The 13,143-nt window shown below is 39.1% G+C and overlaps 1 protein-coding gene across 2 annotated transcripts in view; it reads left to right on the top strand.

The window, feature by feature from the left end:
• GPR158 (G protein-coupled receptor 158) overlaps positions 1 to 12,238 on the top strand; it is a 181,054-nt gene extending 168,816 nt beyond the window's left edge. The window contains exons 9-12 of one of the 2 annotated variants that reach the window (XM_071735002.1): positions 3,623 to 3,728; positions 5,645 to 5,791; positions 6,562 to 7,384; positions 7,511 to 12,238. In XM_071735002.1, the coding sequence (XP_071591103.1) occupies positions 3,623 to 3,728; positions 5,645 to 5,791; positions 6,562 to 7,384; positions 7,511 to 8,004 (1,570 nt within the window). In that variant the 3' untranslated portion in view covers positions 8,005 to 12,238. Of the gene's footprint in view, positions 1 to 3,622; positions 3,729 to 5,644; positions 5,792 to 6,561 lie in introns of both variants that reach the window. The other variant, XM_071735003.1, reaches the window with a different exon arrangement.
• Positions 12,239 to 13,143: the final 905 nt, after the last annotated feature.

Genomic DNA, 13,143 nt, shown 5'->3' with positions numbered 1-13,143 from the left:
ACAAAGCACATGTTTCTTATGAAGTTTACAGTGATCACTACATTTCATTGTTGTAAAGTATTAGAATAGTAGTAAGTAAATAAATGTCTTTGCCAGACTTACATGAAGATTACTGTATATGCCTTTCCTACAGACTACCCTGTAAAAAGGAATTGGTCCTGATAAATTCAAAATAGAAAGATAGCTTTAATTTCATTTACATTTATGCTGTAAGAGATTCTTCTGACTTTCTTATGACATTCTCATGTCTTTTTTAGCCTCCTGACAGACCTTATCTATTGCGATTTAAATTTTTTTTTCACATCTCTCCACAGTCTTCAGTTTCTTTTCTGCTGTTCCTTGTTCTGCCTTGGAACTCACATTTCTCTCTACCTTCTTAATGTTTGCTTCCATGAAGCATCATTTTTCTGAGTAGACATCAGCAGAGGAAGTCTTTCATCTCTGCTCCTTCCAGCTGCTCTTTTCCCCTATCGTTAGAAGGTTTTCTACACTTTTTCAGGCTTACAATTTATTGTTTTCTTCTCCTAACCCCATATCTCAACATCCATAGAATCTTCTTTACTCCCTAACACAATGCCTGCAAAAATAATGTTTAAAATCTGTATTTGATGGAAGCATTTTTCTTTCTATTCCTGATACAAATAAAAATCAACTATAATACTTTCTAATTGATTTTAATCAATATGACAGTTTCTCAATCAAAATTTCCCCCTATTAATTAATGGTTCCTTAACCATATTCTGCTCCATGATGGGATATACAGTTCAGTGTATTAGGAGAGCTATTATGTGGGCTGCAAGTTTCTTTCAACAATGAGACAAGATGAAAGTCATCCAAGATTAAAGAGAGAAGAAAAGAGGGAAATGTGACCTTTTAATACATGGCCAATGAAGGAGACACAATGAGATAAAGTCTTTCAGTTTATCCTGGTGAGGGTCCTGTTCCTTCAAACTGCATTCTGTTCTTCCTTCTTTTTTCAAAGGAAAGTACATTATGTATTGTTTCTTTGCCCAATGCATGCTGATTCTGCTGAAGGAATACTGTGTACTGCTTATGGATAGGAGTTAGTAAAATGCACAGAAAGTAGATGCTCCCTCCTGAGACTGTCAATTTCTCTATATAAAAGTCTTAATCCCATCTCTTTGAAGTTCACCTTTCCTTACCATTTTTCTTTTCGGTTTTCCCTACCAAGTTCTGCATGTAACTGGAAGAGCAGAAATGTAGGACTCAGATTTGTCTGACATATCTGAATTGTCATGAAGTTGAAATCACTGGAGCCTTTAAGGACACCTACTGTTTCGAGGCAGCCATCCAGCCTGAAAACTCCCAAAGTTCATATAAGATTGATGTGAGGACTAAATAAAACTGTGAACTTTTTGCTTTTTTATTTCTTTTTAAACTATTATTCCCATTTTGGAAACACAGGATTCCTTATCTTCAAATCAACATGCCATTAAATTCTTGCATTGCTCTTTCTCTCTTATACTACTGAGAAAAACAACATTTTTATGAAAAAAAATCTTCAGATAGAAACTCTATCTCTGTTAGGTGTGAATGGCTACTACAGATACTATTTTGCTTTCAGGCCTACAGTGTGGATCCCTTGATCAGTCAAAGTTTCACACATAAAACATGCAAAAAGCTTTCACATAATTTGAGGATTGGAGCTGTCAATAGTTAGCCAGTCCTTGTAGGCATTAAAACCTGGGAGCCTTCTGTCTAATGGATGTGGCCACTCCTGTTTCCATTTGCAGGCCTAATGAGGCTGAGCACCGCCACCCTTTGTACAGTCACACATCATACATGGCTGGCCACGTGGACCAGCACAGGTCCAACATGTACAGCCTTTTCCTGCTCCTTCTCTGCAGCTGATCAAGTTCTCTAATGGAACATGCAGCCTGTGTAGGCTCACAAGCACACTGTATTCTGTGGTCCTTGAAATAGGAGCACAGTCTTTAAGCCAATCTAATAACCATGTCTGGATTTGGATCTTTCCAGATGCAGGTCTTCCACATGCTGGCTAGTCCAGCCTGAAGTTTGCTCAAGAATTGCACATAGACACATGCAGAGGATAGAGGGTGAGATCATATAAACATTAGGAGAGGATTTAATGAGAAGATAAGAGATACTGCAGGGATGAGGTACAGGGTTCAGTCAGTGAAAACATGCCTCTTTTATCCTTTCTTTCCTTCCTCATCTGCCTTTGCTCCTCTTCGGCTGTTTTTGTCTTCTCCCAAATAAAAACCCCAGCCCTCATAACTTTTTTTCCTATTGGTCCCAGTTTTGCTACATCTGTACTCCACTTGGTACTTCTAATGTCATTGGCTACGTAATCACAATCCTTGTCCTGATCCTGGTACAGTTACATCAGTATTGCTGACCTTGCAAGTTCTACTCCCCAAAGCCCCCAATGCTCCCTTCCCTCTGAAGTTTGCCCATCTCCCTGTTAACCACCTGTAAAATCTTGTCACCCCCAGCTCTTTTCTTCACCTTTTGCTCTGTGATTTGTTACACCTAACAGTTTCTCATGTCATTTTCAATAGATTTCATGTTGCGTTCAGTTAGCTAAACCTCAGGTCTGAGCCTCCTTGTATCCATGCACACCCCAACAACATCTCTGTAATAAATAATTATAATATTTAATTGTGTTCATGAAACATTCAATTTGCAAAGCATTAAAAAAATAATGACTTTATTAACATGGCATATAAGCAAGTGTTTCATGCCAGACTATTTCTGTCAATAAAAGCTTCTGTAAAATGTGCATCTGGACTTTGACAAGTTGCAAATGTCATTTCTATCCGAATGATTTCTGTAAACCTGCAAATTACAAGCCAGTGGTACATCCATTCATCCATTGCATTGCTTTCCATTTCTGTCCTAAAGCAGATAAGCCAAGCATACCCCAGCCAGCTTTAACTACAGTGCTTGTTCTACCACTCTTAAAAAGCTCAGTAAGGAATTGCTTCATCTGGGAGGGTCAGCCACTCATTTCTTAGAATTTGCAAGGCTTCTGGGCCCACCAATATTGATCTGGGTGATCCTTTAATCAAGACCCTTTCTCTGCACCCTGTGAAAATGCATTTCAGTTCAATTCCCTCTTTGGTGGTTTATGAGCCTCACTCTGTGTCTGTGATCTATGGACATCATCTGTTTATGAAGTGCACTGCAATTTATCATAGTACATGTGCTTACTTAACCTAAAATCATCTGTTCAGCTCCTTAATGTATGTAAACTGCCATAACTCAGTTTAGGTTAAGAAGCTGTGACAACATAAGCCATCCAAAAAACAAGCTAAATAAAGTGAGAATGATGGAATAAGCAATATCCTTTGAATAAGCAATATCCTTTAAAGTCTCTTGTTTCTTTGTATATTTTGTTTTGGCTTGCTTTGTTGGTTGGTCTGGTTTATCTTTTATTTTTATTTTTCTGAGTTGTTTTGGAGTTGTGGTATATAAGTAAAGCATGTCGATGTAATTTTTAGTATGTATGGAAACATTTCATAACAAAACCCATTGTCTTGGGCCTTTCAATGAAAATAATCATAAGGAATATTAACTATGTTGAATCTAATACACTGGAGAAAAGGCTGTGAATTGCAACCCTGAATTCTATTTTCAGATTCATTCTTGCTTCAAGACTTCAGTCTGACTGGATGCTGATGCTGTTCTTTGCACACACACACTTGACTGTGACAGTCACTGTTGGGCTACTTCTGATCCCTAAGGTACTCCTGTCTCCTGTCTCTTTTCTTTTTCCTGAAGACTGAGGAAGAGAAATACTTTAGTGCAGAAGCAGTGCTGTATGAAATTAGCAAGCAGCTGATAGAAAAGGAAGATGTAAAATTTGCCTATGTTACCTAAAAATCTGTACATTTTTTTATTTTAAAAACCATTATACCTTTCATAGATTCTCTCTTGCGGCTTTCAAAATTCTAAGGGTTTCAAGTACTTAAAATGTTCATGTGGTGAATACAAGAAGGAATGAATCCTGCCTAATGATGCTTATTTCAGGTATTTGGGTGCCCATGCTGCTACTGGAGTTAGCTGAGAGCAGACAAAGAGTTTAGATGATGGGAAAGAAAGATGAGGATGACTGTTAAATAAAACTGGAATGAGAATCTTGGGTTAGCCATGCAGTGGAGTAGTTGGGATCTAAACCAGGCAGTTGTTACAGGCTGAAAAAGGAGACCCCTCTCTGAGTCAGAGCCTAGGATGGAGAGATGCTGCATACTGAGACAGATGTGGACTGTGATACGGAGCCAAGACCATGTGTGTGTGTGGGACTCAAGAAGATGGAGGATGACAGGAGGCAGGGGTGAGAAGAGAACATCTGAACACTGCAGCACAGGTCCCAGCAGGCTCTGGGGGCAGAGGGACACTGTGTCAGTCTCAGTGGTCAGAACTGCAGGCAGCTCCACCTGTCTCTAGCACCAGTCCACAGGATTAGAATGGAGCTCTCTTCTTAGACAGAACCATAGCAAAGTGAATGATCTTACTGTGGTTTTTGAAATTATGGGTAATCATAATGGAGAAGTCAAGAGTCAAAATAAACAGTAAAGGTGAAAGGTACATGTGAAGGCAGGACATGAAGCAGGTCAAGCTGATGCAACTTCCAGGTTAATGAAGCTGCTGTTCCTGCCTGACTTTTGCCTGTGTGTCACAACAGGGTATGCTCATAACTTTCAAATATACATACATTAAACAGTCATAACAGGGGAAAGCATTGATGCAGCTTTAATACTGAATAACCTTGATTTATTTTAAATTACTTTTCTGACATTTGGCAATAATATTACTATTTTAAATTTTACATTCATATACTTCATCACATCTCTTCAAAGATGTCTTTCTAGATTAACCTAGAAAATTTGTTAATCTTTCTGAAGCTGACTCATAACTACTGATCAGTATTTCCATTTTAAGTGTATTATCTGTGTAAAGCTACAGCAGCTTTTCTTCCAGCACAATAAAGAATTCAGGGAATTAAGATTCACAAGGTTAAGTTTTATTCATAAAGTTCTGAGGCCAGATGACTGTGGGGACAATAGCAACTTACACATGAGTGAATGAATATGAATAAATAAATAGCTTACAACCTCTCTTCATCTCCTGATCTGAATATTTACTAAAGCTTAGAAGAGACAGATTAACTTCTCTCTACTTTTATTTGTTTCCTTCCTTTTTTTTTTATTCTTTTTCTAAGCCACCTTATTTCTTCCTTTCCATGGTTAGGATGGAAGAGTTGCTTTCTGTTGGATTATCCAATAGTATATAATGTAAACTATAGGTTTTAGCCTAATTCAATGCTGGCTGAAAGTCTATTTCCATAGTAGCTCAATTTAAATGCAATTTGAAGAGGTTAAATTAAGCATCAAAATAAGTGGAGGATTTTTTTTCTTTATGGAAGTGTCTTGAGATTTATCAAATTAAGCCGTCATTAATAAGAGTTCCTTCCTTACAGTACTGATATTCTGTAGGATCATGCCAATCATGCCCATAACTAGTATTTTGAGTTGAGGAAATCACATGAAATCCATAGAAAAATCATTGTGCCATAAATATTGTTGTTGTGAACTCTTACAGTGACATTGAAATAAACTTGTACTGATGGTATCATCTTTTTTATGCATACTGATTGCAGTTCTCACATTCAAGCAATAACCCAAGAGATGATATAGCTACAGAAGCTTATGAAGATGAGCTTGATATGGGTCGATCTGGTTCTTATCTGAACAGCAGTATCAATTCAGCATGGAGTGAACATAGTTTGGATCCTGAAGATATTCGGGTATATATAACTCACTTAAATAGCATTTATTTTTAAGAACAACACTTTTTTCCTGCAAGTAAAATCTGAGTTGCATCCATTTGACCTTTTTTTGCAGCTAGCAGCTGTAGCAGGCCTGCTTAGGTCTCTCAATGATTTTGGTATCAAATCATTTAAAATCTCATGAAAAATATTCACTAGTATGACAAGAAGCTGCATTACTAGTTGTAGTAAAAGTCACACTGGAGGCTAAGGAGGAGGAGCCATCCATAGCAAGAGCTGTTTATCACTTTACATTGGCTCTTTGAGTTATCTCAAAGTGCAAATAGGATTTGGTGTCAGTGTGTTTAGTCATTCACATGAAACATATACATAACCATGTAGCATAAATTTTTCAAAACACAATTAACAGAAAAAAAACCTTTATTTCCATCCTACATGACAAAAGGGCTTATGTTCGCAGAATGAAGAATGGCTGTAGATTTCAGGAGGAGAGCTTATACCACAGCACTGTGAAATCTGAAACAGTGTGAATGTGTATGAATTGTGCATTCTGTAGGATGCACAGATGTGGAAGGTAGCATGTTTGTGCATGTGGATTGCACTTATTTTTACCATGGAAAAAAAATGGGATTAACGTTGATGGAAATATGGCATATTTAAGAATTATAAAAGGCAGTGAAATAAGTTTAATGCCATTTTTGGAGGAATGAGTAATGCATTCATCAGGCTGCTTGTTTGACTGGACTTGCTCTGTACATACTAGTTTTACCATTCACTTTGCTTTGCAGGATGAGTTGAAGAAACTGTATGCCCAGCTTGAGATCTATAAAAGGAAAAAGATGATTGCTAATAACCCACATCTCCAGAAGAAGAGGTGCTCTAAAAAGGGCTTGGGGCGCTCGATAATGCGACGCATTACAGAAATTCCTGAGACGGTGACCAGGCAGTGCTCCAGGGATGAGAAGGACCTGATGGAACACAGCTCTGCAAAGAACACAGCTACACTGAGAAAAAACACACAGGATTCCACGAATTCTGCAAAACCAAAAGAAGAGACTCTGAAAAACAGAGTGTTTTCATTAAAAAAGTCCCACAGCACTTACGATCATGTTAGGGATCAAACAGAAGAACCAAATAGCTTAACTACAGAAAGTGCAGAAGTTAGGGCTGATGAGAATTCACTTCTGGATTCCTTGAATGGTAACAAATTAACCAAAACTGCTCCAGAAAAAGTTGAAGCTGTCTCCACTGAATCGGTTCCTTTGGTGTGCAAATCAGTAAGTGCACACAACTTAAGTGTCGATAAGAAGCCTCTGCATCCAAGAACATCTGTATTACAAAAATCCCTCAGTGTTATTGCTAGTGCCAAGGAAAAGACTCTGGGACTAACAGGTAAAACACAAAGTCTAGAAGAAAGCACTAAAACTCCTAGATCTCAGCAGAAAGATAAGGAGGTCAGCAGAAAGCACTCCGCTTCCGATAAAGGGGAGCAAAAAGATTCCCACCGGAAGAACTCTACCCCCTCTGAGGAAACAAAGAAAACCCATAAATCTGGAATTATGAAACAGCAAAGGGTTGGTCAAGCACCTGCAAATCCAGACACAGGCCCAGGTAAGTCTCTACACAAGGACAATTTTGACATAGGAGAAGTTTGTCCTTGGGAGATATATGACCAAATTCCGGGTCCTGTGCCTTCTGACTCTAAAGTTCAAAAACATGTGTCTATTGCTTCCTCAGAGCCAGAGAAAAACCACCCTTCCCAGCCAAAGGGGAAGGCTCATCATAAGGTGAAGACACCTGAAGGGTATCAACAGCCAAATCAAAAGAGCTCAGAAAAGGTGGAGGCAGCCACTCGGGAGACACAAGAGCAGCATGAGAAAAAACAGTCAAATTCCAAGTCTCAGGTCTCCCCTGGCCTGAAGTGTGAGAATGCTAATAGATATGTACCTAATACCTGTGGTGGGGAGTGGGAGGAGCTACCCCAGAAAGCACAAGAAAAGGAAAACCTTAATAAATTGGCAGAACAGAAAAAAAATGCCTCTTACGAGGGAAATACGCTTTCATCTGACTCCCATAAGCCAAGAAGTTCCTTACAGCAACCTTTAGCATCTCGAGCTGAAGTCTGCCCTTGGGAGTTTGTTACACCAGATTTACCAAATGCAGAAAGAAGTGTAGCTTTATCGAACACCTCTGCTATAAGTGCAAATAAAACAGCAACACCTCGAAAATAAGAGGCTTTTGGACTGAGGAGAGTAGCAACATTGAGAAGAAAGACAACAGGAAAACCAGAGGGGACTTAGGCCAAAAGGATCTGAAAATTCCTGAGGAGCATCACTTAAAGGAATCAGCACTACAAATAAGTAGGAGTTAAGCAGAGTAAATTATCATTCATGTTGTTATTATTTATTTATTGAGTGCCAACAATGTGAATAGCAGTGCCCAGAACATGGTCCCTGCTCCAAGGATTTTATTGTGTCAATGAAAGGAACCTGCCTTTGTGAAATCACTTCTCCTTTAAAAGAAAACATACATGGTTGTAACAAACACACAGTGTAAATCTTAACTGAATTGTTTCTGAGTGCCACACCTGGCTGTAACTTGCCCTTGGGACTTTAAAGATCCAGCAGAAGTAGGGCACAGAAAATGTCCTGATGGCAGAAAGTGGTATAAATGAGCAGCTTATTAAAATGACGACTTGTCACCTTAGGTGTTTAATCTAGATAGCACTGCTAACTCAATGCATCCTAAAAATACATTTTGTATAAGGATAGCTCTCATTTTCTTATTACTGTGTGTTTAAGTACATTGTTGTGTCTCATATTAAAGCATTCCAGATTGCATAATTTTTGCAAATAACTTTGATATTATGTGACACAACAACACATTTATGCAATCTGCAGATACTTCCTTCTAATTGCAAGTTAAAATACCTGCTGTAAACTTTTCTGTTTCTGTATAGCATTGCAGTAATTTTTCACTGGCTATGGGCGCTATAATTCATATTGGGAAATTCCTTTGGGCTTTGGAGTTTTTTATTTTCTTTTTCTTTCCTGTGATTTATATAGTGAATTTTTTTTTCTTTACTCTCTTGTTCTTTCAATTTATAGTTTGATACTGTATTATTCAGGGGTTTTATAAGCCGTAAAGTTACTCGTCATGCACTTCCCTGTTAATGCTCATGGACTCTGCTAATAGTGGAAATTCAGTCGTCTTAGCTGCTTATTCTGGTGATTCTTAGGACAACTTATCTGTTGTTTGTTACTAATTGGAAAATCATCTAACAAACCACAATTCTTACTTTAAACATCAGTAATTATGCTCTTGTTCAGTATTTTGTACTGAGCATGTCCTCTTAGGTAAGAAAAGCAGGAATGACAACCAATATACCCCAGTAATGATCACCTGTTTTACTAAACCCAAACAATCCTGGTTAATACATTAGCTATCTCAGCTAGAACAAGTGTACTGTCTATCCCTGTTGGCAAACATCCAAAAACTGGCTTTTGGAATTAGGAGAGAAGCCCAAGACATTACTCTTCCCCAATATATGCAGTTGTAAGAGACAGAATGGAAATTATGGCATCTCTCTCCCACACTCCAAAATGCTTTGATTTTTTTTTTTCTTTATTTATACATATATTTACAGTAAAAATTAGTGGGTTTTTTCCAATAATAGCTACAGTCCTTATCATGCAATATTAGCTTAGTTCATAGGTGGCCCATTCACAACCATGGTACACAATCAGGGCCTGAGGATGTATTGTAAATTCTGAGGAGTATCACTAATAATAAAAACCCCCTCAGCTATCCAAATGCAGTGACAGTAAAGTGCTATTCACTAGAATTGGCTATGCATACAGTACACCAGAAAAAAGACAGCTCAGTCCTAAAGATCTTGTGCAATTTGAGAGAAGTGATGGGATTTAGTGGAAGAACACTAAAAGAGGATGATTGAATAGAATGTGTTGTGTAATATATATATCATATATATAAAAATAGATATTTATATATGTTTAATATATAAAATGTCATATCTAATGCACACATGCACATACACGTATGTAGTATAAACTTGGTTTTTGTGGCATCATAGAAAAAGTGGCTTAAGATAAAATGCAATGAACAAAGGGACTTAGACAAGCTGGGCATGAGGAGGAATTTTTTGTCCTTTAAGAAGGACAGGAGTTTGTGGGCACATCTAGACTGTCAGATCAAGATGGATCTAACCTTCCTAGTGCCTCTGCTAAGCCCAAATCTGGAACGTGCTGACACCTGAGACAGCTGGGGACAAATTGGCTCAGGCCCTAGTGCTGTCTACATACATGGGCCTCACTCACAAATTCTGCTCATTAACTCCAGATTGAAGTGGCCAAACTGCTCCAGCCAACCTGGTTAGGTTGGGTGGTGCATGATTCTACCATGGCTCATCCTGACGTAGGTCTTTGCTACCCTGAGCTTGTCTGACTGTCTCACCCCTCTTGTAGGGTGTAGTTATGACCTACGAGATCTATTCTTTTCCTTCAACACACATCTGACTGGGATCCTTGCAATACAGAGTTCCCATTCACCTTTGAAAGGGATCCAGGCATCTGATGCTGGCATTCTTTGGACATCTCTGCACTTTGCACACACAGTGCCGCCTGCAGCCCAAATCTAGCTCTCTACTTAGTGTGGAAAAGAGCTGAGGTCAGAGGTAATGTTCCCAGATTCTCCCTTCCTGGTTCCAGACACTCATGGGGTTTGGCAGTAACTTTTCCATCAGCTTCAGTGGCATTTGATCAGCTTTTCAGAGACAAAGTAACCCTGAATTTCCTTGCATGGGAAGAAGTCAATTCTGAGAAATCAGCTTTCTAGGAGTCCTCCAGGAGCACACTGACCCTGTGTGCAGAGAGATGCACAACTTCAGACCTGATTGGTATGGTCTCTACCTTGTGCCCTTCCTGCCCCTGAAGAGAGGTTCTGCAGCTCATCCCAGCAGTGGTTTGTGTGGACAGAGAGGGTGGAACACCTGTGGCAGGTTGCCCTATGGGAGTCAGCACTTTGTCAGAGCCAGGTGCTGAGGTTAGAAGTGGGCATCCGTGGATGAGTCATGAAAGGAGATGTTTGTCCGTACTCACTGCCTCTTGGAGACAGACAATCACAAGGACAGGCACCAGGCCTGGCACCCTCACTCATCCTGCCCTCCCTCCTTTACCTCATGGCTGGGTGAGGATGTGCTGCCCCTCCCCTGTGGCAGCCAGGTCGGGTTGCAGCATGCACCAAGGGCAAGTGAACCTCCAGACAGTACCACTGCCCCTGCTTGGCAGGATCGAGCCCTTAGTGCATGACTGTATCTGTGCCACTGCTGTCTATCTACAATTCCTTGCTCATTTTATTCTTCCTTTCTTTTTTAAAGATAACTTCATTGGAAATGCAGAAACAAGGCTCATTCCTTGGCCGGTGTAAAATAGCATGGCCACACGGCCAGCAAAAAACCAATGGCTGATTTACCAGGGAAGGCGCTGGCTTGGATATTCCTGTTTGGTTTTGCTTTCTTTCATCCTGACCCTTTCCCTCACTTCTTAAAAAATGTATGTTATAGTTCTTTAGGCTTGTTGTAGCTACATCTCCTGCAGCTGACACAACTGGAGAATTTTCCTTTAGAAAAGCAGCAAAGCTTTCCCCAGTTTATTTAGGAACTGATATTTGGGCTGCAGATTCAATTGGGATTTCAAATTATTTCACGCTTCAGAAAAAGAGGGGCCAAACTTCACTGAACTGTTCTATTTTCACTATGATGCTGCTAGAAACATTGCTTAATGAAGACATACTGAGTTAGGCATAAATAATGTTCTGTATTTCATAGATTTTTTTCTCCACCAGCATATATTGGCTTGATTGCTTAGTTGTCTTTTTCTGGAGTTTCATTGTCGTTATTCAGCCAAGAGAAGTGCAACTCTAGAATTCAGATGTTTTTTAGCAGATCTGTTAAGAGGAAAGATAATAAACACTAAGGTCACAAACATTTGCTAGGTTGTCCTTTTAAATGCATGTGCAAGCTGCATTTCTTCTTTATTTTTGAGCCATGGTTTATAAATAACTAGATTTATACCAATCTTATTAGACTTGTATAATTTATGCAAAATTATACGCTTTAAAATATAAAACAGTACACACCTATCATCAGCTTTGGTGGCATCATAGACCTGAAACTGGACAATACTTTTGTATTTGCTCTCCTTAGGCTTTTGCATGCATATGACAACAGGCAGGCCTGAGAAAACACTGCCTTTTGACTTTTAACATTTAGCTACTCCAGGTTGTAGAGTATATAAAGCTGTAAGTCACTTTATAATGTGGTTCTTAAAACAATGTTATCTGGCAACCAACAGCATCCACCATGAAATACTTGATAGATTTATGTTGTAATGTGTTGCAGCATGTAAATAATGTAACTTCTCTGCAATAAAGCACATTTATATGAAATCTGTCTTTGGGCTTTTGTGTTGTGATTTTCTGGAGTCATTACTTATCCAAACTCAACACATTGCTCATCAAACCTGCAAAATAACTAACAATTAGTTTTACAGTGTATATGATCTGATCACTTTATTAGCATTTTGTGGATTTTCCTTGTATTTATTTCTGGTAGGTTCTTACACAGACATACATATATTCACTTTTAACTTTCTCAGTGCCTCCCAGGTTGAAACTCTGCCATTTGGGTACCCAATCTGAGTCATGGGATCAGGAGTGATGGGGACATGAGGCAGGGAGAAGGAAATAACTTACGCTAAGTACATACAAGTCCTTTCCTAGCAAGAAGTCCAGATATAAGAAAAAATAAGATCTGGAGATTTTTTCACAGAACCACTTTATGGGGCAGCTCTCAGGCACAACTGATAGTCACATTCTGAGCTCCACTTCTCCACATTTTCACATCTTTTAAGAAGTGAGGGAATTATTTCAAAAGGTTTGTGGCTATAGAAATCATCCACAGCTCTATTTTTTATAGATCTCTTCCTTCTTCTATTAAAAAAATGTATGTTATTTGTGAAGAAACTTTGGCTGTACTTGCCCAATGCTATGAGAAGCTGAGGGAGGTCCCACCAGCAGCCTGCTGGCACTCATGGCTCTCCATGAGTCAGGATCTCCACAGCGGTGGGTGGTGGGAGGAAGAGAGATGCTGAGCTTAAATTCTAACAAGAGAGGTTCAGATCAAATATTCAGAAAACTTTTTCACCATGGGAAGTCAAGTGCTGAAGAAGGTTACCCAGGGGTTGTGCAGTTCCCATTCTTGGAGTTTCTCCTGTACCACCTGGATAAAGCTATGATCTTGTATCTAACCTTACTGGGAGCAGCAGGTTGAACTGGAGACCTCACAAGGTCCT

Source organism: Heliangelus exortis, chromosome 2 (assembly GCF_036169615.1).
Source record: "Heliangelus exortis chromosome 2, bHelExo1.hap1, whole genome shotgun sequence".
NCBI classification, from domain to species: Eukaryota; Metazoa; Chordata; class Aves; order Apodiformes; family Trochilidae; genus Heliangelus; species Heliangelus exortis.
This window is presented reverse-complemented; position numbering and strand designations above follow the sequence as displayed.